The sequence below is a fragment of the Molothrus ater genome, chromosome 6 (genome assembly GCF_012460135.2).
Source record: "Molothrus ater isolate BHLD 08-10-18 breed brown headed cowbird chromosome 6, BPBGC_Mater_1.1, whole genome shotgun sequence".
NCBI classification, from domain to species: Eukaryota; Metazoa; Chordata; class Aves; order Passeriformes; family Icteridae; genus Molothrus; species Molothrus ater.
The window spans coordinates 47,940,991-47,962,905 of record NC_050483.2 but is presented as its reverse complement, the minus strand read 5'-3'; the positions used below and the strand labels follow the sequence as shown (position 1 = coordinate 47,962,905).

General features: G+C 36.1%; 1 protein-coding gene across 2 annotated transcripts in view; it reads left to right on the top strand.

The window, feature by feature from the left end:
- Positions 1 to 21,915, top strand: part of DICER1 (dicer 1, ribonuclease III) — a 63,130-nt gene that overhangs the window by 27,588 nt on the left and 13,627 nt on the right. For both annotated transcript variants that reach the window (XM_036383605.1, XM_036383604.1), the window contains exons 8-24: positions 432 to 592; positions 1,853 to 2,021; positions 4,106 to 4,578; positions 8,187 to 8,319; positions 9,214 to 9,456; positions 9,555 to 9,709; positions 11,017 to 11,149; positions 11,599 to 11,674; positions 12,776 to 12,915; positions 15,357 to 15,536; positions 16,368 to 16,581; positions 16,663 to 16,816; positions 17,627 to 17,809; positions 18,120 to 18,225; positions 18,322 to 18,497; positions 18,779 to 19,562; positions 20,955 to 21,110. In XM_036383605.1, the coding sequence (XP_036239498.1) occupies positions 432 to 592; positions 1,853 to 2,021; positions 4,106 to 4,578; positions 8,187 to 8,319; positions 9,214 to 9,456; positions 9,555 to 9,709; positions 11,017 to 11,149; positions 11,599 to 11,674; positions 12,776 to 12,915; positions 15,357 to 15,536; positions 16,368 to 16,581; positions 16,663 to 16,816; positions 17,627 to 17,809; positions 18,120 to 18,225; positions 18,322 to 18,497; positions 18,779 to 19,562; positions 20,955 to 21,110 (3,636 nt within the window). The remainder of the gene's footprint in view (positions 1 to 431; positions 593 to 1,852; positions 2,022 to 4,105; positions 4,579 to 8,186; positions 8,320 to 9,213; positions 9,457 to 9,554; positions 9,710 to 11,016; positions 11,150 to 11,598; positions 11,675 to 12,775; positions 12,916 to 15,356; positions 15,537 to 16,367; positions 16,582 to 16,662; positions 16,817 to 17,626; positions 17,810 to 18,119; positions 18,226 to 18,321; positions 18,498 to 18,778; positions 19,563 to 20,954; positions 21,111 to 21,915) is intronic.

The window sequence follows — 21,915 nt, the reverse complement described above, 5'->3', positions numbered from 1 at the left end:
AGTTTCTATTATTTTTTAAAATGCTGATCTCTAAAGGTGCTACTGGGGCTCTTTCCAGAATATTATTGGCTCCATGTCATTTTTGGCTTGTAAGTGAGAGATACCTGCATAATAAGTATCTTTCCAAATCTCTTTTCAAAGGTATATGCCTTTTTATATGGTGTGCAAATATTATGTTATGTATTGTAGGTGTGACAAGAGTATTCGGTTTAATGCTAACTGTTTCCATTTTTCCATGTTGTAAATACTTACCTTTAAATGTGATGGCTGTTTAACTTCCAGTCAGTAGAACAGAAAATATTAATTAAATGTTTGGTTCCTTTTGCAACACCTGCTATTGAAATAAAAGTTTCCAGCCTAAGCATCATAAATTTGCAGGTAGATTAACAAGATACCTTTTGTAAATAATTTATTTTGATTTTATTTCACAGATCTGTGAGGATTATCCATCATGTCCTCGAATTTTGGGATTAACAGCTTCCATTTTAAATGGGAAATGTGATCCTGCTGAGTTAGAGGAGAAGATCCAGAAACTGGAGAAAATTTTGAAGAGCAATGCTGAAACTGCAACTGATTTGGTGGTCTTGGACAGGTGTGTTTTATAATGATTGTTGGTAAATTGATGCCTGCATTTTCATTTTGGATAGAGGAGTAAACCAGTAGCAATATTTAGTCTTCTAAATTTTAGAAAAGTTTGTGTGTGTATGATGCTGATAATTCCATTTAGGATGGAGATAAAATGTTAAATGGCTTTTGAGTATAAAGGCTGATTGGCCTTGGTCAGGAGAGATTTTCTGTTGTTGAAAAACAAAACAAAAGGTACAACAAAACAGATCCTCTAAAAAAAAAGCCCAGCCCAAAACAACAAAAAAACCCCTAAACACACCACCAAGCTAAAACCTGACATTTCATGAAATACTATTGAACTTTTAAAATGCACTCTTTTGTGTGGAGTGTAACTGTTTCACATCCAGTGTATGCCATAATGTCACTATTTAGGAAAATGTGGCAACATTCCCAGTACAATGTGCTCTTAATGCAAAGAAGTTGCCTTTTCTTTTTTTTTTCCCCCAGATGCATAGCTTGGGTTTTAAAGGCTAATGAAAGAGGGAGATGAGAGGAGGTAATAAATACTTAAATAAGTACTTAAACAAGTGAGTTACAGAATCTAGAATCCTGCGAGTGTTGTTTAAACTAAAGGTGGTGATAATGCAACAACTTGTTGTAGGGGAGAGTAGGGTGAAATGATTGCTATGTAGCATGTTTTCTTCTACCACCTGGACTGTATTGTTGAGTTTTAAATAAAGGTAAAAAGTTATGGAACAGGTGTTTTGTCCATGCATAAATGTTTTAAATGCATTTTTTTTACTCATCTGAACCATTTCCTTTCAAAAACTTTTAAGAATTTTCCCTTGCTGCCATTCAAGAATAATAATTACTTTACTTGTGTAAATGTAAGTAGAGACATAAATTTACATTGTGTAAATTGGTTTTGTTTTGTATAGCAAGAGAGTGCACTATCAAAAAACAAGTGAAGACGTTGGTGAAGTAAATAGAATTTGCTTAAATTTTCCAGTATTTGAAATGAGAGTAGTAATATTGGCCTTCTTTTTAGGATTGTATTAAAACAGTATCTAGAATTTAGTAGCTCAGTATTTCAGGAGGTAGAGGTTTTTCTGAAGTGTTTAACTGTATAAACTGTATAATTTTTAATAATTATTGATTCTTGATGGGGAAAGAAATGTTCTTGAATACATACCATGTTGCTGTTGTGTTTGCTGTATAACCTTAAGAGCTGAAATAGCTCTGGCTTTCAGAAGCTGTGTTTAACTTGATCTTTGCCCTCATTAAGATATACTTCTCAGCCATGTGAGATTGTTGTAGACTGTGGACCATATACTGACAAAAGTGGGTTGTATGGAAGATTATTAAAGGAATTGGATGAAGCACTTGCTTTTCTGAATGACTGCAACATATCTGTACATTCAAAAGAAAGAGATTCTACCTTAATTTCTAAGCAGGTAAGGATACCAAGAAATGTGAGAAACCTTGGAATAGAAATCTTACTACTGTTTTTCTTTGCCATGTATGTTACATAACTGAAACCTCCTTAGCTAGCCATCCTTGATTATCTGAAGCAAAAAGACTTCTGATTTTTCTGTTCATTAACATGCAGCTGTTTTCATAAATGAATGGGGCTTCAATGTCAGGCAATGATCAGAATTCCATTTACTTTGAGATTCAGATTTGCTTAAAGCACTAAAACAATTCTGCACCCTGATGTTCTAGGTCCTTATCTCTGAAGTCAAGAATTTGACATTTTCACAATCTCCTATGACCTTTGAATAATTCAGTACAGAAGAGGAAATAAGGCTTCAGGAAGAATTTGGACTGTTGCCTGTTGTATTAAAAGTTGGTAAAGGAAGAATTTAGGCAAAAATTCCAGCCAGAGATGTACAGTGTCTGTAATTTATCTTAGAACAATGTTGGAGTAGTGTCACACCTTGCTGGAACAGAATTTGAATCTCAAGTCCTGCTTGACTTTCTCTGTGTTTGACCCTGTGTTGTCCTGACCTTTGGCAGAGGATGGTCCAGAAGGTGTGGAGTGTTTAGCAGGGACCTTTCACACAGGGGGTCCAGGTACCTTTTTGAACCCTGCTTGGCCTTCCTGGTTTGGAACTGCCTGCCAAATTATAACTACGTAGGGATGTAAGTCTTTGAACAAGAAGTCAGTAGTGAGTCACTACTGTGGCTATTCCTGTAATAGTCTATGAGAAATTTGGAGAATGTATTTCTTTCTTCAGCCCAAAATATTCCAGTTTCCCTTAGCATTCTCAGAAACTGGGGACTCTGACACTGTCTATAAAATATTATTTGTGCCAGAGGGAAAGATGGGACATAAGGTAGCCTATCACAGTGCATGGGAATTGGAAGTCCTGGTTACTTTTGTGCTAAACTATAATAGGCTAAAATACATAAGGAATGCTGGCTGGAGGCAATCTTCATGACTTGCAGAGTCCAGAAGAGTGGATTAACTGCTCTACATGTAAAGCTTGTAACCCTCTGGGCTTGTTTTAAACCAGTAGCTCTCCGAGAAGATGGAGACACCCATATTAAGAAACCAGTTTCAGACTAAGGTGCTTTATGTCTTGGCAGTGTAGAGTATCAAACCTCTGTATTGCAGTTACAACTAGTCTGGATAGTTTTGTCCTTAAGTGTTAGAACTAATAAACTCCACAGAGGATAGGATAGCATCAAAAGGATGATAGCCTGTTCTTCATTTCCTCACAGAAGGAAAGAAGGAAGAGAAATTAAAGCAGCAGCTGAACCAGTGTCCTGTTATGGTACCATTGTAGTTCTTCTGGTACAATATAGGGCATCCAAACAATAAGTCCTTTTAATAGTGTTATCAGTGTACCCCATTTCTGAATTCCTAGTTTATTGTCTGACAACTTCACTCTTCTGGAGGAAACAACTTTTCATAAGAAAAGATTATGATGGTACTCTACTGCCTGTTTTCTATGAATGGGACATAGTTTTCTCTTTTTACTATTCCACCCACACGTACAAACCACTGTGTTCTGTTTTTCCTAGGCTAGACTTCCTAAGGCTACCTTAAGGCCACTGTGCAACTTACTGGTTATATATATTTCTGAAACCCTGCCAGCTGTCGGTAGTAAATAAAGTAAAAATGCCCAGTAAACTGTTTATTCTGTTAGTTCTGTGTTATGTAGTAAAGATAAGAACTTTTGCTTCGTTTATCTAGCTGCTTCAAAAAGTTTTCTTCTTTTTAGTATAAATTTCAAATTACAGTTCTACAAAATGACAAAATTTTGATTAAGTTTGGGGTTTTTTGGAGATTCAGAAATGTACAGTTTGAAGTTGATTGGTAATCATTTAAGGGGGGGGGGAACTTGCTCCATTAGAAACACCAAATTTCCCAAGGTCATCTAAATAAGAAAAGCAGACTTCTGCATTTTTTTTAAGTAGAAAATTGCCATAATCCTTACAAAGACTGTACTGTAAGAGAAAAAAAGCCCCTAGTCTTAAATGAATAGTTCATGAATGTACTCTTTGAACTGATACTTGAATTCATTTGTTGTAGATATTGTCAGACTGTCGAGCTGTGTTGGTTGTTCTGGGACCGTGGTGTGCAGATAAGGTAGCTGGGATGATGGTGAGAGAGCTGCAGAAGTATATCAAACATGAACAAGAGGAGCTGCACAGGAAATTTTTATTGTTTACAGACACTTTCCTAAGGAAAATACATGCACTCTGTGAAGAGCACTTCTCGCCTGCCTCACTTGACCTGAAATTTGTGACCCCAAAAGTAATAAAGCTGCTTGAAATCTTGCGCAAATACAAACCATATGAACGGCAGCAGTTTGAAAGTGTTGAATGGTATAACAATAGGAATCAGGATAATTACGTATCTTGGAGTGATTCTGAAGATGATGATGAGGATGAAGAAATTGAGGAGAAAGAGAAGCCAGAGACTAATTTCCCATCTCCCTTTACTAATATTTTATGTGGAATTATTTTTGTGGAAAGAAGATACACAGCAGTTGTTCTAAATAGGTAAAGCTTTTTATTAAAAAAAAAATATATATTCTGAAGGAAAAAGGCAGACTTAGCTGCCAGGATGTTAATATCATGAATATGTAGGGGATTTCTTTGTATTTTTAGAACTCTTTTCATAAAGTTGGTTTAGGAGATCATACAGAATATTTCTAAAGCATATGAGAAGAGTGTATGTCTTTAAAAGTTGTACTCAAGGACTTGTTTCAGACCTGAGTTTTTAATTTGATTCCTTTAGAAGGCAAATTGTTAAATACTGTACTAAACCTGTAAAATAAGCATATACTGATTTGTTGTAATTGGTCTTTAGAGTTATATTTTCAATGGATGTTGAAAACTTCTCTAGTCCACTGAGTTCAATACTTCTGGAAATCTCACCATTACCCTGCTAAATCACAATATTATATGATCCAAGTCTAGAAAAAATCAAATTTACCCATGCACAAATATCTCTCAAGATTTACCAGTACTGCTTTCACAGTTGATGTTTATAAAGCACCTATTTAGTGAAACACTGAGTGCTTTCTTAAAGTCTCCACCAAGAAAAATATGAATGTGGGAGTATTTGCCAACTGGCAGTATTGTAGTACCTTATCAGTTCCTATTCTTGAATATGATACATGTTAGTTATGTATAGCACTTAATTGTTAAAAGCCATTTGCCACAATCTGTGAATGACATGATTGATTCACCTATCCTGGTTTTGGTTTTCAGGTTTTCAGGTTTCTCTGATAGTGTAGCAAATGTCCTGTGCCAGGTGTTCATTGCATTCTGGATACCTCTCAGTCTGACCCCTCTGTTAGTACATTTTTGCTCGAGTTAATAAGTGCATAAGATATCCTTTGATCTGCATACTTATCTATGTCAACTTTTGTCAACTTTTATCTTTTCGCTTTTCCTTTTTTGCATTTTAAATATGTTCACATAAATCTGCAGTATGAGGCAAATCAAGCTGTTCAGCAAAATGAGCATATTCTGTTAATAAGTCCTGAAGAAATGACATTAACAGTCTTCTGCTGAGCTGAAATGAGTATTTCATTACCCTATAGGGAATGAACAGAATTCTGAAAACTTTTTTCTTCTCTGTTCAGTTATGAATGTGATTTAAGTCATAATGGTTTTCCACTGTGCAATCATTCTTGTAGTCTGTGATTTATACACTATACAATATCCTAACTGCTGTTGAACCTGACAGAATACAGAGTCTAGATTAAATTGGTGATCAAATTCTGCCATCTTTGAGCTTTAGGCACCTTTAGTAGAGGTTACTGGTGGCAAAATATAAAACTATATATAACTTTTTATCCCCTTTTGAAAGCTAGCTGCCAGACTCTCAAAATGCTCCTTTACCTCATGTAGCATGTGATTTCAGAACACCTGATATTGTATTGACCATCAGACTGGAAGCTTTTGGTGGAGAAGCTCACTGTAGGCCTTCTTCAGCAGAGTGCATTTGATTTCAAGGGCCTCTGCTGATGACAGCTATACCTAGGCTCTTTATAGGGGGAGGACTCTCTACTGGATGAGAAAGTCATGAGTGTTTGAATTAATGTATCACAGCTACTTTCAGTAATGGAACTGAGTTAAAACAGAAGTATAAATTTTCTTAAAACACAGTTATTATGGTAGTATTTAGAATACCATTTTATGAAATCTAGGATGGGCAAAATTCATGGCATGAGTTGTACTTTCTGTCTTTATTATTGCACTTGCTGGAGTGGCTTGCTCAGTGTTTAAGTTGATGTATACCATTCAGTTCTGGTGCCTGTAAGTTTCTTTTCAGAATAGAAGACATTTTCTAAAGCCCAATTCCCTTCCATTTGCATTCTAAGTGCCTCTTGGCTCTCTTAAGAGAAGGATTCGAAAGCAGAAGTTTGAAAAGCAGAAGTTATCTGTTTGAAAAACACCACCTGTTACCTACCACAAATAGTTTTTTTTTAATCACAAGTTTGGAGTCCTATATGTTTCTCAGGAACTTGGCTAAAATTTGCAATGAAGTGTTTATTCAGATGCTTTTTATTGTCCATTTCTATACAAGTAAACTGAAGTAAGAATGCTTGAGATGTTTAGTAGGTACTCAATTTGTCTGACCTCACAGAAATGCCATACCGAAAAAGAAAAAAAATATTTCTGTCCAGTTATTAACCCATACTTTCTTAGACTGTCTGTCTCAAGAGCCTGGACTGCATACAGAAATGTAACTCCATTTGGCCTTGAACTAACAAACAACATTTGCACTTCAGCACAGGAGGGTCCTTCTAGTCTTGTTTCCTTAAGGATGGCAAGTTGTATGCCTGTTTTATGTCCTCTTGCCTATCTCTCCATCCATTCCAATTTTAACAGATTGCAAAAGAGGAAAGCCTTCAAGGTGTTTTATGTTCACATAAATTTTGTTTAAAATGGGGACTAAGAAAGGGGGCCAGACTTGAGTAGTTTCCCAAGGGTAGAAAGAGCAGGGAGAGCTTTGCCTTTTCCCTCTGGTTTGGCAGCAGCTTGCTGGGCAGATGGTAGGCTTATAGCTGGGGACTGGCACAGCATCCATCTACTTCTGTGTGAGACAGGAATGCTAGAGATTTTTTGGGGAAAGGTTTGAGTTACTGCTGCAGGTGTAGAGAGACAGCATGTTCTTTGGCTGTGGGGAGCACCTGGTAATGGACATGATGGATGTGCTTTGAGCAGAGTAGTAGTGGGATGGCTATAGTGACACATGCAAGGGATTACTTGTTGTATATAATCCCTTGGTTTTTATTGGCTCTCCTGTTCACAAGTACTGATCAACTAATGATGCTTCAGCATACTTACTTTGATTGCACACTGTAATTGTGGTTCTAAATCTGTAAATGCCTCATTTTTAGATTTCATGCATTATTTAGGTGAGCAATCTTCTACCTTATGTGTGAAATCAGAAATCAGAACAATGCAGAAGCCAGCCTTTTCTGCTTCTATAACATAAAGGATAAACTGAGTGGAAATAAAGTGAGAACATGAAAGTTCCTCACATCCCTGTCAATTACTCCTTTTTAAGAATTGTATTACATCCTCTATTTGGGTTAATTTCACAAGTAGTGAACATCTCACCATGTAGGCTGAGCATCACTCTTGAGAAAAACAGGTCAACATTTTGTCACCAGTATACTTGAACAGAATGTATAATCTAGTATTAAGTAGAATTACAATCTTGCATTTTAACCTAGAAGTTAACATTTTATACTGAAGAAACATATTTTTGTTGAGGAAGCAGATACAGGTCTTTCTTCTAAAATCAGCTAGAGCCTACAGAACAAGATTAGCAAAGTAATTTTGAGTAGAGTGCTTTAACAACAGAGAGCCTTAGAGTAATAGATTGGTTTAAAAATATAGAGTTTTAGCATGATAGGTCTGAAATGTGTGTGAAGCACAAAATGCATGAGCTCTCCATGTGTTTCTGTATGCAGTCTGTCTTGTGGTAACCTTGCAGTGGTTTTTGAGAAGACTGCAGTCAATTTATGTGTTAACATGACTTAATTGTCATGCTTCCACTTTTCCTTTTAATATAGGTCTTATAAATAATAGATTTTCCTCCATTTTGTAGGTTGTGTAACTTCTAAAAACACATGTAATATTTTTAGGTTGATAAAAGAAGCTGGCAAGCAAGATCCAGAACTGGCTTACATCAGTAGCAATTTTATAACTGGACATGGCATTGGCAAGAACCAGCCTCGTAACAAGCAGATGGAAGTAGAATTTAGAAAACAGGAAGAGGTAACTTCAATAAAAAAAATTAAACTGACAGTACCCTTTTTGTGTGTGTGTGTGTGCCTTTGAAAACAAAATAAATCAACAGGCAGAGTCTGGGGCACAGTCACTGGAAGCTTATAGCTTTTTTTAAAAATAATGCTTACTTATTGGAGATACAGATGTTGTTTGTAAAACAATAAAAATATGTTTGGAGACACATTGCACAAACAGAAATTAAAACTTTATGTAAATTCATGTTTATATCTAGTCAGATCATTATCCAATTTTTCTGCATTGTGTTAGTGGTAATATAATAATATGTTACAAATGTAAAGAATGTCAGGCTTACTGACATTCTCAGTGGTTCAGCTGATTTTAATATTTATCTTTTTTAAATGTGAATTTGTTTAATTATTAGATGTTAAAATGTTTAAAAAAAACCCTGATTTTACATTATTAAAGCTCATCCTGGCTGGGTTGTGCTCCAGACACCACACTTTTCCTTAGTATTGTTTCGTATATAGTATAAATATCAGAAGTGCCAGTTCTAGAATGAGCTCTATCCCCTGAGGATGCTTCAGCCTCAGGAATGTTTGGGAAAAGATGGTGTCCTGAAAGCATAATTTGTTTTTTCATTAATACCACAACTGAAAACTTGTAAGTAAATAGGGGGGATCTGCTCCATTCCTAGAGGTTATAGTAGCTTCTTAGACACATGTGAGTCCACGTACCTGATTTTATTCTTAGAAATCTTCTGGTTCTGATAAATAGTCTTGTTACATTTCTGAAAAGATTCTTTGTAATAGTTTTGTATTTCCATGTGTGGACATGTTTTGTTTTCCGTGTCCGGACACAATTTCATGATGGAAACAGATCTTGTAAAATTAATCTGTAAATTTGTCTTCATTACTTTTGCAGGTTCTTAGAAAATTTCGAGCACATGAGACCAACCTACTTATTGCTACTAGTATTGTAGAAGAGGGTGTTGACATACCAAAATGCAACTTGGTGGTGCGTTTTGATTTGCCCACAGAGTACCGTTCCTATGTGCAGTCAAAAGGAAGAGCTAGAGCACCAATTTCCAATTACATTATGTTAGCAGATACAGACAAAATCAAAAGTTTTGAAGAAGATCTTAAGACATACAAAGCAATTGAGAAGGTATGAGGTCAAAGGAATGGGCCTGGGGTTTTTTAAGTGTACCTTAGTACTTTTTCAGGGAAAAACCTCTCATCATGTTCTTTTCTTGAAACGTTTAGATCCTCCGAAACAAATGCTCAAAATCTGTTGATGCCAATGAAACTGAAACTGAACCCATTGTTGATGATGATGATGTCTTTCCACCCTATGTATTGAGGCCAGATGAGAACAGTCCAAGGGTTACTATTAACACTGCTATTGGACACATAAATAGGTAAGAGATATATTCACTTCTTCATATCATTGAATAAAAGATTTCTTAGTCAGTCTCGCAACATGGATGCATGGGACATTTTACACATTATACACATTTCCTCTTAGGCACCTTGACAGAATCTTCTCTCCTAAAGAAAGTGGTCACAGAGGTTTGAAGGGATTATTTGCTTTCTTTATCTTTATCCTACCAGAGATTCTAGCTCTGATAATAAATGTAGTGATGTTGATTCCTGTTTAAATAAAAGCTTCTCTGAAAACATTCAGCTTCAAACTGTGTACTAAATTTGCATTTTTGCTCTTGTCAAGCTAGTTTTAAAAATAAATAAACTGTTAAAACAGTAGTTAAATCTTCAGTTCTAACATTCACATTTGTGGTAGCAGTCTGTTGCCATCTTTACAAACAAAACCACAGTAACTAAAGTCCACCAGTCAGGATGGGAGCTACTCAAATATCAACTCTTTAAGGGAATGGTAATTAGAGAAGGTTCTCAGTGATAGGAAGACAAAAAAGACAAGGAAGAAGATCCAGGGAGCTGTGGATCAGTCAATTTAACTATAGTCATGTGGAATGCTATGGACAAAGTCCTCATGGCAATGGTTTTTAGGCCCATAAATAAAAGTGGGTTGGCAGAAACCAAGTTTTACTGAGGGATTTTTATCTCTGGTGTCATGAAGTGGTTAACTGTGAAAAGCAGTGAATGTCATTTACTGAAGTAAAGCTTGCGGTGCAATTGCCAAAGTACTACCTTAGTAGCTAAATTCTTGAGATGCAGACCATTTTGATGGACTGGCTGGTAAATAAAGCCTCTCAAAGCAGTCAGATTTGAAGCATGAATGGCAGATGGTAAACGATTCAAAGGCTGTCTGGCAGCTGCGTGTATGTGGCATTGCTTCTGGACTGTTAAGAGGTCCAGCACAGTTTAATGTCAGGATGTTGGTATTTAATACCAAGCTGGGAGAGAGGGAAGTCAGTACAAGGGAGGAAAGGCAAGAGGGGGAAACCATGATAAACAGGAGGAGTAAGACAACAGTTAACTCAGGAGGCATAATGGGAACCCTGGGACTTGGCGGGAAACAGCCTTGTGCATCATTACAAGCTGGAGCAACCATTCTGGAGACCAGGTTTATAATAAAGGACTTGGAGGTCTTCTGCTCAGATCTTAGTTGAATATGAGTCAGTAGTGTACCATTACAGTGTGCATCATCTTCTCTAGCATTCATACCAGTAAGGTAAGGTGCCACTGAAATGTGTTTAGGTTTCAATTTGCAAGTTTTGATGATGTGTAAAATGTTTTGTGCACTCAGGTACTGCGCTAGATTACCAAGTGATCCATTTACACACCTGGCTCCCAAGTGTAAGACCTGGGAACTACCTGACCATACATTTTACTCTACTCTCTACCTGCCAATCAACTCACCTCTTCGAGCTTCAATTGTTGTAGGTATTTGGGCAAGGAAAAGCATGGAAATACATAAATATGTTGGGCTAAGAATGGTCTGTGCCATTTCTAGATTTAGTTTCACTGTTGGTAATGAAAGGTAGATTTTTCTGTATAGTACTCTCTAGCTGGTTTTAGATCACTGTCTGTTTTTGTTATAATTCATTTTTCATCAGTTACTTTTTATGCCAAAGGCAAAAATATTTAGATATTCTCCCCTGTACATTGTTGTTTCATGCACTTGTCCTTTATTGGTTTTGATCAGTAGTATAGCTGAGTTCTTGTAATTTTGGTTTCTATGGACAAACAAGCCTGAATATCTTCACAAAACTGCCATCAATGTGTTTTTTACAAAAATTTTGCTTGCTTGAAGTGTTTGTGTTAAACTAAACACAATAAGTAACTTGCTAGTAAACCAAAGGTTTACGAAGTGTTTAAATGTTTCTAGGGCCCTCCAATGAGTTGTGCAAGACTGGCTGAGAGAGTTGTCGCTCTTATTTGCTGTGAAAAACTGCACAAAATTGGTAAGACCTGGAAAAACAACCTCTTTGTTGAAGTGTATTTTATAGTTGAGAAGTTGCATATGATATGGCTGTCGTATATGTACATGCCCTTCTCCTGTAGCCATCTATTGCAGCTTGCTTTCGCTTGCCTTGTGTTGTGATGTGGTCATGCACTTACTAATTTAGCTTACAACTTGTAAGTTAAATTTTCCAGGGAAATGTGGTTATTTAACAAATTTCATATTAAACAGCAAAAGGAGCATTAGTAGAGACAAAGATTCTGACATTGAATATACTCAATAGGAGCAAAGTGTCTAAGGATACTGATTATAGTTCAGGGATCACATCCTATGGCCAAAAGAGCATATTTTTTTAAGTGAATTGTGACAAAATGTAAAATACACAACCCTGAATTTACTGGTTTCTTTACTGTATTCTAAGTCATGGTCCAAAAATAGAACATTGCAGAAACTTCTTCAGCTCTTTTATCTAGTAAGGATGATGGAGCATGTTCTTCATTGTGGAACATTTTAAAGATAATTCTGTGTTACTGGTTTTTTTTAATGAAGTATGGAAGTATTTATGTATTTTTTAAGCAAAAAAGAATTTCAGGTCTGGGGTTTATATTTTTTTTCGGAGTTAAACCATTTGAACACTGAATTCATGCCAACAAATATACCCAAGAATGGCACCCTGATGGTGGCTCAACCCAGTGTTGGAAGTGCACATTCAACAGCAGTAATTTACTTTTTAGAATGATAGAGAAATATAAATTTTCTCTCTTCCTTTGTATTACTCCATATGAGTGATTTTAAAGTAAGTGTGTCAGTCAGAGATCATTTTAGGGCAAAAAGAATTATTGGATATTTTTGTTAAAGAATTCAATTTTTAAATTAAATATAAGTCTTTTTTTTACTAAAAATAAGCATTTTTTTCCCAAAATTCAGTCTTTATCACTCTTTCCCCAGAGTTGCACTTTTGGACCCTTGCAGTAGTCCATGTGTTTTAAAACCTTTCATGTGAGGTGTTTTCACAAGCAGTCTCACTACTGTGTAGTATCTGAAGAAACCAAGATTTGGTTGTTCATAATGCTATTTCTTTGTACTCTTTTGTAATATTCAGGTGAACTGGATGATCATTTGATGCCAGTTGGTAAAGAAACGGTTAAATATGAGGAGGAACTCGATTTACATGATGAAGAAGAAACCTGTGTTCCAGGAAGGCCAGGCTCTACAAAACGAAGACAGTGCTATCCTAAAGCTGTTAGTATCACTTACTGCTGTCCAGATCTCTGATTTAATACTTCATGTACTAATAAGACGGAATTGCCAACTCTTAATCTTAGCTCATCAGAAATTTTTTGAAGTCTTGTGTTTATTTTGGTGTTCTAATTTGGTGAAAGTCTGCAATGCTACCTGAGTTTATGGTACCACATGCTTTGGAAGCATGCCTGTAAGCTCAGAGAACACTCACTTTCTGTAGGGTTTGTTGGCAGATACTTATTTGCCTAGTGTGAAAATAAGTGTGAAGAAACAGTCCTACATTAATAATCTGTAAAATCTTTACCTTATTACTGGCTTTCTGGACAAATAATTGAACACTATAAAGATGTGCCCTGGGCTAAATACAGAAATGTGTTTGGGGTTTTTTTTTTGGATGCCTGGTTTACTGGTTGAACACAGAATTTCATAATTCCTGGTATAAATCTTAGAATATCAAATAAGTGTACCTGTTTTTTTTTTTTTTTTTACTCATAAAGTAGTTCTAAATATTATGCTTAATATTATATTTGATCTGTTGAATGGGTCACACAAGAAAATACAGCTCTCTGTTAAGTAATGTATTCACAGTCTGTTGCAACAGGTTTCAACTACACCAGCTTGTAAAATTGGACTTCTTAAATGGTATTTGGGGGGGAATTGGAAATACTTAAAGAGAAAATGGAGAAAATAAGCTTTGTAAGAGTATTTTGTAACTACTCTGGAACCTTCCTTTTTCCTCTGCAGTTTTTACAGGTTCTGTCTAAGGTCCTTTGAATAGGACAGGTAACTAATATAGAATCAGATAATCTTTACATTCCACAAAGATGCACAGTTTGCATTTTTGCACAGTATTTCTTGTTACAAATGCTTTTCTCTGTCCTTTTACCTCACCAGTGATTGGAGTTGGGGTGATTCATAAAATGCAAGATTATGGTATCTCATTCAGAGGAGTTGATTTGTCAAGTGATGCATCATTCTTTCTCAGTTATTTCTTTTTTAATAGGGAATCTAAGAATACTTTCCTTTGCCTTTGTCCCAGCTTCTCACATCTGGAAAAGAAGCTTTGGCAAATGTTTAAGGTCTGCAAGATCCTCTTGGGTTTAATGTAGTTATTAAATTTATGAGTAATTTTCCATTTAGCCAAGGCCATAGTTTTACTGCAGTGTAACTTTAAAATCCAGGACTACATGTATTGCAATTTAGTTTTAGATAAACAGGAGGATCATTTTGAGACCTGCAAAGTAATGAACTTCTACAAAGCATGAAGCATGGTTTCTTAACATCCATGACAAATATGAGCAGCAGAATTAAAAGTGCTTGTAGCTGTTGCAAGTATTCACATCTGCCAGCTAGAATTATAATGAGAGAACTCACGTAGTGTAGTACCTGGACGAAGGGGCAGTGCATTGAATTTTGCTTGTGTGTTTGTCCCAAGTGTATCAAAACATTTTTGATACTTTTAAATAATTCTGCTGGAAAAAGAATCTGTGTTAATGAAGATGTAAGTTCAGTCAAGCTTTTTTTTTCCTGAGTACGCACACTTTCCTTTTTACCTTTTTTTTTTCCTGTTCTGCTGTTAAGTTCCAAAGGTCTTGGACATAAAATGTGCTCTAGTGTTACTGGTTAAATGCAAACATTTGCATCAAAGCTTGTTTCAATCTGCCTAAAGTGAAGAGAGGCATGTTTTGCCTCCATCCACTACTGCAGAAAGGAAGGTACTAAGCATACCTGAAAGCAAGATTAAAATACAAACAAGCTTAAATGGTGTGATCCAAAGCAATAATACAACTTTATATTTTATAAAAGAGAAAGGAAAGAGAGAAAATAGGAAAGTGGGAGAATGCCCAGAATAATTATAAGAAGCACAGGAAAGGGGCTGCCACTACTATGGTGATGGCTTACAGAGTGTGATGTGTCTCTTTGGTGAAGTCCCTCCCAGAGCCTCAGCAGCAGGACCAGCATGGGGGGTAAGGGGGCACAAGCAGCCAGCACCTTACCTTAGCAATCTTTTGAGGCTGGATGTGTCCAAATGCATCTACCACCAATATACCTTTGTTTGAGGGAATGATTCCATGTGAAGAGGCATCTTCAACTTTGGGGGCAGACATTTGAGCTCCAGTATCGACTTGAAAAGTTAAAGGAACTTTATGGGGACCAATAGGACAGGTTGTTAGTAAGTCTCCTTTAGAATTTTTGGTAAGTCTTCTTATGAAAACCTAGCTCACCTACTGAGGACAAAGGAAAAATGCTATAAGCTGCTGGCCAAACATTTTTGCTTAAGAAAGAAAACACTGCTTGAACCCAGAATATTTTTTTTTTGTTCCTTATTTTTAGCAAAGTGTTTCCAAATAAACCTAAGAGGACTTATTCATAGAAAAACAGCTAGGTGGACTTGGTTGATTTTTGTCATGTTAATGTTTTATTTTTTTTATTTTTTTCAGATTCCAGAGTGTTTGAGGGATAGTTATCCCAAACCTGATCAGCCCTGTTACTTGTATGTAATAGGAATGGTGTTAACGACTCCTCTACCTGATGAGCTCAACTTCAGGAGACGAAAGCTATATCCTCCTGAGGATACTACAAGATGTTTTGGCATATTGACAGCCAAACCTATACCTCAAGTAAGGAATCTGTTTCCTTATTCTGCATGCCTTGCAACCTGTTATTTTCCACTTACTCCCCACCCAACAGAGTGAAGAGTTGGAAATGACCATAAATTATGCTTGTATCAAGTAATGTCCAGAAAATAAGCAACACTATCCATACAGTCAAGTCACCACTTCTTTTTCTGCCTTTAGGGATGGAATCATCTATTTTTGCTAAACTTTTGGTTTAGAAATTTAGTATTTTGCATTGGCAAATTCAAGATTTCTCTCCTTTCTTGTATGAGGTATGATAGGAGTAGACATACCAGCTACAGAGGTGGCCTGCACTGCGCTACCTTATCTATACAGAAGCTAAGGTAACAAATTCTCTCAGCATTCCTAGTCTGCAGCAGCAGCAGAAAGTGTGGGCCATGTTAGTTGAAATTGGCATCTCTTGCTTCAGAAATTTTTTAGTAGGCATTTTCTGTTGGTGAGACTCAGCTGAAGAAGATTTTTTCAAATGGTATTTTCTGCTGTCCACATAAGAAGATGTTACAGGAATATTTCTGGTTTTCACATTTCTTACTTCATAATAGAAAATACTTCCTTTTCTGCTTAGCTTTAATAAAGAGCTGTAAAACACAAGGAGAACTATTGAGAAAACCAATTCAGTCATTCTTTAACATTCAGAGTCTCATCTGTAATTGAAGGATCATCACAGTTCAAAATTCTGATCCTGTTTGTTCTAATTTGCTGTAGGGTCAGTCAAGCATTACCTCAGAATCTGCACTAAACAGACAGTACTCTGTAAAGGAATCCCACTTTGGATTCTCTTTTGTGATTTCTTTCAATTTTGTTCTTGTTTAGATTCCTCACTTTCCTGTGTATACTCGCTCTGGAGAGGTTACAATATCCATTGAGCTTAAGAAATCTGGTTTTACTCTGTCTCTGCAAATGCTTGAGCTGATAACACGACTCCACCAGTACATTTTTTCACATATTCTTCGTCTTGAGAAACCTGCACTAGAGTTCAAACCTACAGAAGCTGATTCAGCCTATTGTGTTCTACCTCTAAATGTTGGTAAGAACAAAAATTTTGAAATTTACAGCTTGTCAGAAAAGTTCAGCCTAGAAAACTGAGTTATGCATTTTCCTTTTTAAGTTGATGACTCCAGCACTTTGGACATTGACTTTAAGTTTATGGAAGACATTGAGAAATCTGAGGCACGTACAGGCATTCCCAGTACACAATATACAAAAGAAATGCCTTTTATTTTCAAGTTAGAAGATTACCAGGATGCAGTTATCATTCCACGGTGAGTATTCTACATAGTGTAGGTGTGTACCTATTGTATTTATACAAATACTTGTAATAAAGGGCATGTTAGTAGTATCTGCAGCAGGATTGCTTTTAAAGAACTGTATGCTGTTAGTCTGAAGGTATGTGGTAGCATTTCAAATAATTTAAAGATTTTTAAATCAGTAGTTAATCTTATATTAGTAGGATATCCACAAAAAAGATATTGCCACAGTCTAGCTTTAATTTTAATATTCTGCCTGTAATGCAAGAACTTCACTGTCCTTGAAAGGCTTGTGAATTGACCTTGTTATGTATTTGAAGTTTTGTATTTTAACTTTATTTAGGGGATGATTTGGTTAAAATGCCAGTTTAGACATGAGGTAGTACAGTCTTTGTATGTAGAGGAACTCAGAGGAATTCTACTGATGCAGAATATCACATTGGAGACCAGATGCTAAAAAGCCAAATTATCAAACTTTATTGTTAGGTGTTCTGAATTAAGAAATTATCATTTTCAGCATTACTGTTGTCCAGAGCTTGATTTTGTATTATATATTGAAGACCTAAATCCTCCACTTAATTTAAATGTTTATCTTGTAGAGGGAATTTCACAGATTATAGATTGACTTTATTCATCTTTGTCTTAAAGCACATTTCTCATTTAGCATTTGAGTTAGCTAGATAAGTGGTTTCTACAACAAAAATAACCCTCGTTAACCAAAAATCTCAAGTGCACTGTTCAACTGTTAATCTCCTGACTATGTTAGATAGAACATGAAGAACTTAACAAAAGCTTTACTTTAATGTCAAAATATTATTTTTTTAGATACCGAAATTTTGATCAGCCTCATCGATTCTACGTAGCTGATGTATACACTGATCTTACTCCACTCAGTAAATTCCCTTCCCCTGAATATGAAACTTTTGCTGAATATTATAAAACAAAGTATAATCTTGACCTTACCAATCTTAACCAGCCACTGCTGGATGTGGACCACACATCTTCAAGGTAACAACAGTCATTTTGAGTCTGATGTTTGTAGTTTGACAGTAAACTGCCTTTTTTTTTCTTTAAAATATGGGATAAAGCTGAGGATTTGTGTCTTCCAAAATAATTACTGGTTTGGTTTTTTTTCTTGAGAGATACTTAACTTGTGTAACAAGAACCATTAATTGAATCTGTTTTTTCCCAGAGATAATGGTGCTGTCACTTCACAGCACTTTGAAGTTGAATACTAAGAAACTTAAGAAAATTTAGGCTAGAAAGTTCTAGTCATTAATTATGTACTTACACCACAGTATTTTCACATGGTTTTTAGACTTAATCTTTTGACTCCTCGCCATTTGAATCAGAAGGGAAAAGCACTTCCACTAAGCAGTGCTGAGAAGAGGAAAGCAAAGTGGGAAAGTTTGCAGAATAAACAGGTAAAATAGAAGCATCTAATTCAAGTGGACTCTCTTTATAGTTATCTGATGGCTACCTTTACCAGGAATATTCTTTTCTTCCCCTTCCTCTCCCAGATACTGGTTCCTGAGCTCTGTGCTATACATCCTATTCCAGCATCATTATGGAGAAAAGCAGTTTGCCTCCCCAGCATTCTTTACCGCCTGCACTGCCTTTTGACAGCAGAGGAACTAAGAGCTCAAACAGCCACTGATGCTGGTGTAGGGGTTAAATCACTTCCTGCAGATTTCAGGCATGTATTTTCTCAATAGGTATTTTTCATTATGATCTGTAATTTGCAAGGTGGAAACAACTATTACTGCATGGATTATGGAACTGGCAACTCTTGTTTAACTCATAGCACTTTTCAGTGAAACACAGTTTAAAAATATTTGATTGTGAGAAATGAAGTTACATGTTGCAGTCACTGTTCTTTTCAAAAGGCTGTGGCTTTTTTTAAACATGTATGTGCACGTAGTCTTCTTGTCTTCTGCTAATATTTTTTGTTAACAAATCTCCTGTTTATCTTTACAGATATCCTAACTTGGACTTTGGATGGAAAAAGTCTATTGACAGCAAGTCCTTCATCTCTCTTCCTAACTCCTCTGTAGTTGAGAATGAAAATTACTGTAAGCACAGCACAATTGTAGTCCCTGAAAATGCTGCACATCAAGGTGCTAATAGAACCTCTTCTGCAGAAAACCATGACCAAATGTCTGTGAGTTACAGAACATTGCTCAATGAGTCACCCAGTAAACTCCAAATTGATGTCTCGGTAGAACTTGCAGCAATTAATGGTGTTTCTTATAATAAAAATCTTGCCAATGGCAATTGTGATTTAGTTAACAGAGACTTTTGCCAAGGAAATCAGCTGAATTACTGCAGGCAGGACATACCTGTACAACCAACTACCTCATATCCCATTCAGAATTTATACAACAGTGAGAACCAGCCCAAGCCCAGCAATGAATGTACTCTACCGAGTAATAAATACCTTGATGGAAATGCTAACAGATCTACCTCAGATGGATGCCCCATAATGGCAGTGACCACCAGTACTTCAAAAGCTATTAATCTTTCAAAAGACAGAGCAGATTCTGAAAAGAGCCCTTGCAGTGGGTACTCCTCAAAAACTCTCGGTCCTAATCCTGGTCTCATTCTTCAAGCTTTGACTCTTTCAAATGCTAGTGATGGGTTTAACCTGGAGCGGCTAGAGATGCTTGGTGATTCATTTTTAAAGCATGCCATCACTACATACTTGTTTTGCACTTACCCTGATGCTCACGAGGGACGGCTGTCATACATGAGAAGCAAAAAAGTGAGTAGAAACAATCCATTCATACTGTGTAAAAGGCATGCTGTAACAGGCCATCTATATGACATTTTTGCTGGAAGGTTGAAGGGGAGCAGGTTGATTTAACTCCACAGATTTGTTCATTGTACATTGAGTATATGCACATTAGGAATAAAAATTCAGGTCTGTGGGCTTCATGTTGCCATAACTGTGATTGATTGAAACTGTTTTCTGCAGTTCAGTTTGAAATATGAACCATCTGATTACAAATGAATGAAACTAAAAGTTCTGGGTTAGTGAGAACATTTGGTGCACTGAACTTCTAGAGCTGTATTGAGTAGAAGCTTTTTAACAGCAATGCTTGAATGAAGGATTGAATTAGCAGCACAGAGCCTTAGTTTGCTTCTTTACTTGAACTTTGCTTTGTTTCCTCAAGAAGATACTTCTCTAGAAGTTTTTAGTGTCTTACTTAAAAATGAAACAACAAAGAAATCTTACAGAACTGTTGCAATAAAACTAGAAGTATTTTAGAGTAAATGTAAGCAGTAGGGAGTAGAGTCTTTAGTTCTGCTGCTGCTAGAAAAATCCACCACGAAAACTTTTGTTGGTTTTGTTTTTTCTTCCAAATGAATGTAATAATTTCAATTAAATGCCAAGGCATTGACTGTTGACCTCGAATAAAATACATCACTCTGAAAATGAAATGATTGTATAGTTTAATCTTGAAAAATAAGGAGGGCTAAATAAGTTGCACTGTTCAAATAAAAGAAGTGATTGAATATTCAAGTTCAAATCTCAAGAGTTTAAAACATGCAAAGTGCATTTAAAAAGAGAAAAAAAGATCGGTGGTTGATAGTTAAAAAAGAAAAGGAAATATATTTGTATCTGAGAATGCTTTTTTCCCTTCCCTTTAAAATACTTATAATCATTTTAGAGGCTATTAAAATAACATCTGGATTATGACTCAATAAGTGTTATATGGAACTGTTTTAACACTTTCTACTGCCAAGGTTTAGGTCAATCTACCTATAAATAAGAATTTTTCATTCCAAATGTAGTCTGAATGATGATTATTTATACTGGTAATAAATGACACTTGTACAGGTTCTATTTACTATTATTTTAAAACTAGCAATCAATTTGTTTTGTGAGGAGAATGTAATATATTAAATTTCTTTAACTGAAACAGTCACACCTACTATGCTTGGCCTCAGGAAAAAAAAGAAAGGAAGATGTGTATCTTGCTTTGAGCTGGTTCTACTGTATTACAAAAGCTGAACTCCTTTTTGAGAGTTGGAGAAACTGCATAATAATATAAGATCCAGCTTGACTCGTAACATTTTTTTGCTTCTTTTGCCTTTTAGCCTGTTAATGTAAATGTATGTCCAAAGGTTTATCAGAATGTTCTTCTTAAAGGTCAGCAACTGTAACTTGTATCGCCTTGGAAAAAAGAAAGGGCTGCCAAGTCGCATGGTGGTGTCGATTTTTGATCCCCCAGTCAATTGGCTTCCTCCTGGTTACATAGTAAATCAGGACAAGAGCAACACTGACAAGTGGGAGAAAGATGAAATGGTAAGAATTTATTTAACTGTGTTGACAAGTAATCTTTTGTGTGTCTGTATTCTTTTGCCCCTACCTGATCCCACCACCCCCAGTTACTTTGCTGTTTTCAGCAAAGAGAAGGTAAATCCAAATTTCTAAAACTTCTCTGTAAGAAAATGAGAGGAAAACTGATTCTAACCAGAACCCGAAGTAAGGAAATTTATTACACATCATCCAGTATTGAATGTAGATATTAATGGAGAAGCAGAGAAGAAAAGCTTTTTTGCTGATATTTAGCCTGCTCCCAGGAGTTTTTCAGAAGTTTCTGTTGGAAATTTTAAGTGGTATTACCACACTGCCTTAGCTGTAATATGTTCAGGCAGAACACTGTCTGCTTTTTAATAATGAGTTCACCTTTATAGAATATATGAAAAAGAGTTGGTGTTTTTCATAATGCTGAGGCAGATTGAAGAGTAGAACTCTCTTGAGATAATGTTCAGTATTGATGGCTGGTGGCTACACCATGTGTATGACTGAGAGCTGCTTCTCAGGTCAAATACAGGGCTGGCTTAAGCTCTCTCTCTCTGACATCCTCACTGTCTTATCAAATGCTTCACAATGACAAATCCTAATGAGGAAAGGTTGACAATATTTTCTGACATTCTAGGAGTTGGAGGACATGTTCAGATATACCAGTGATCACAGTAGTTGGTAACATGACCTTGAAGTGTTTCAGACTGGTTTGGAGTTCAGGGGAAGGAGGTGCAAGGACATCTTTCTTTTTCCCAGTTCTGAAGACCACACTCAGGCTATAGAACCACCAGAGGGCACATGA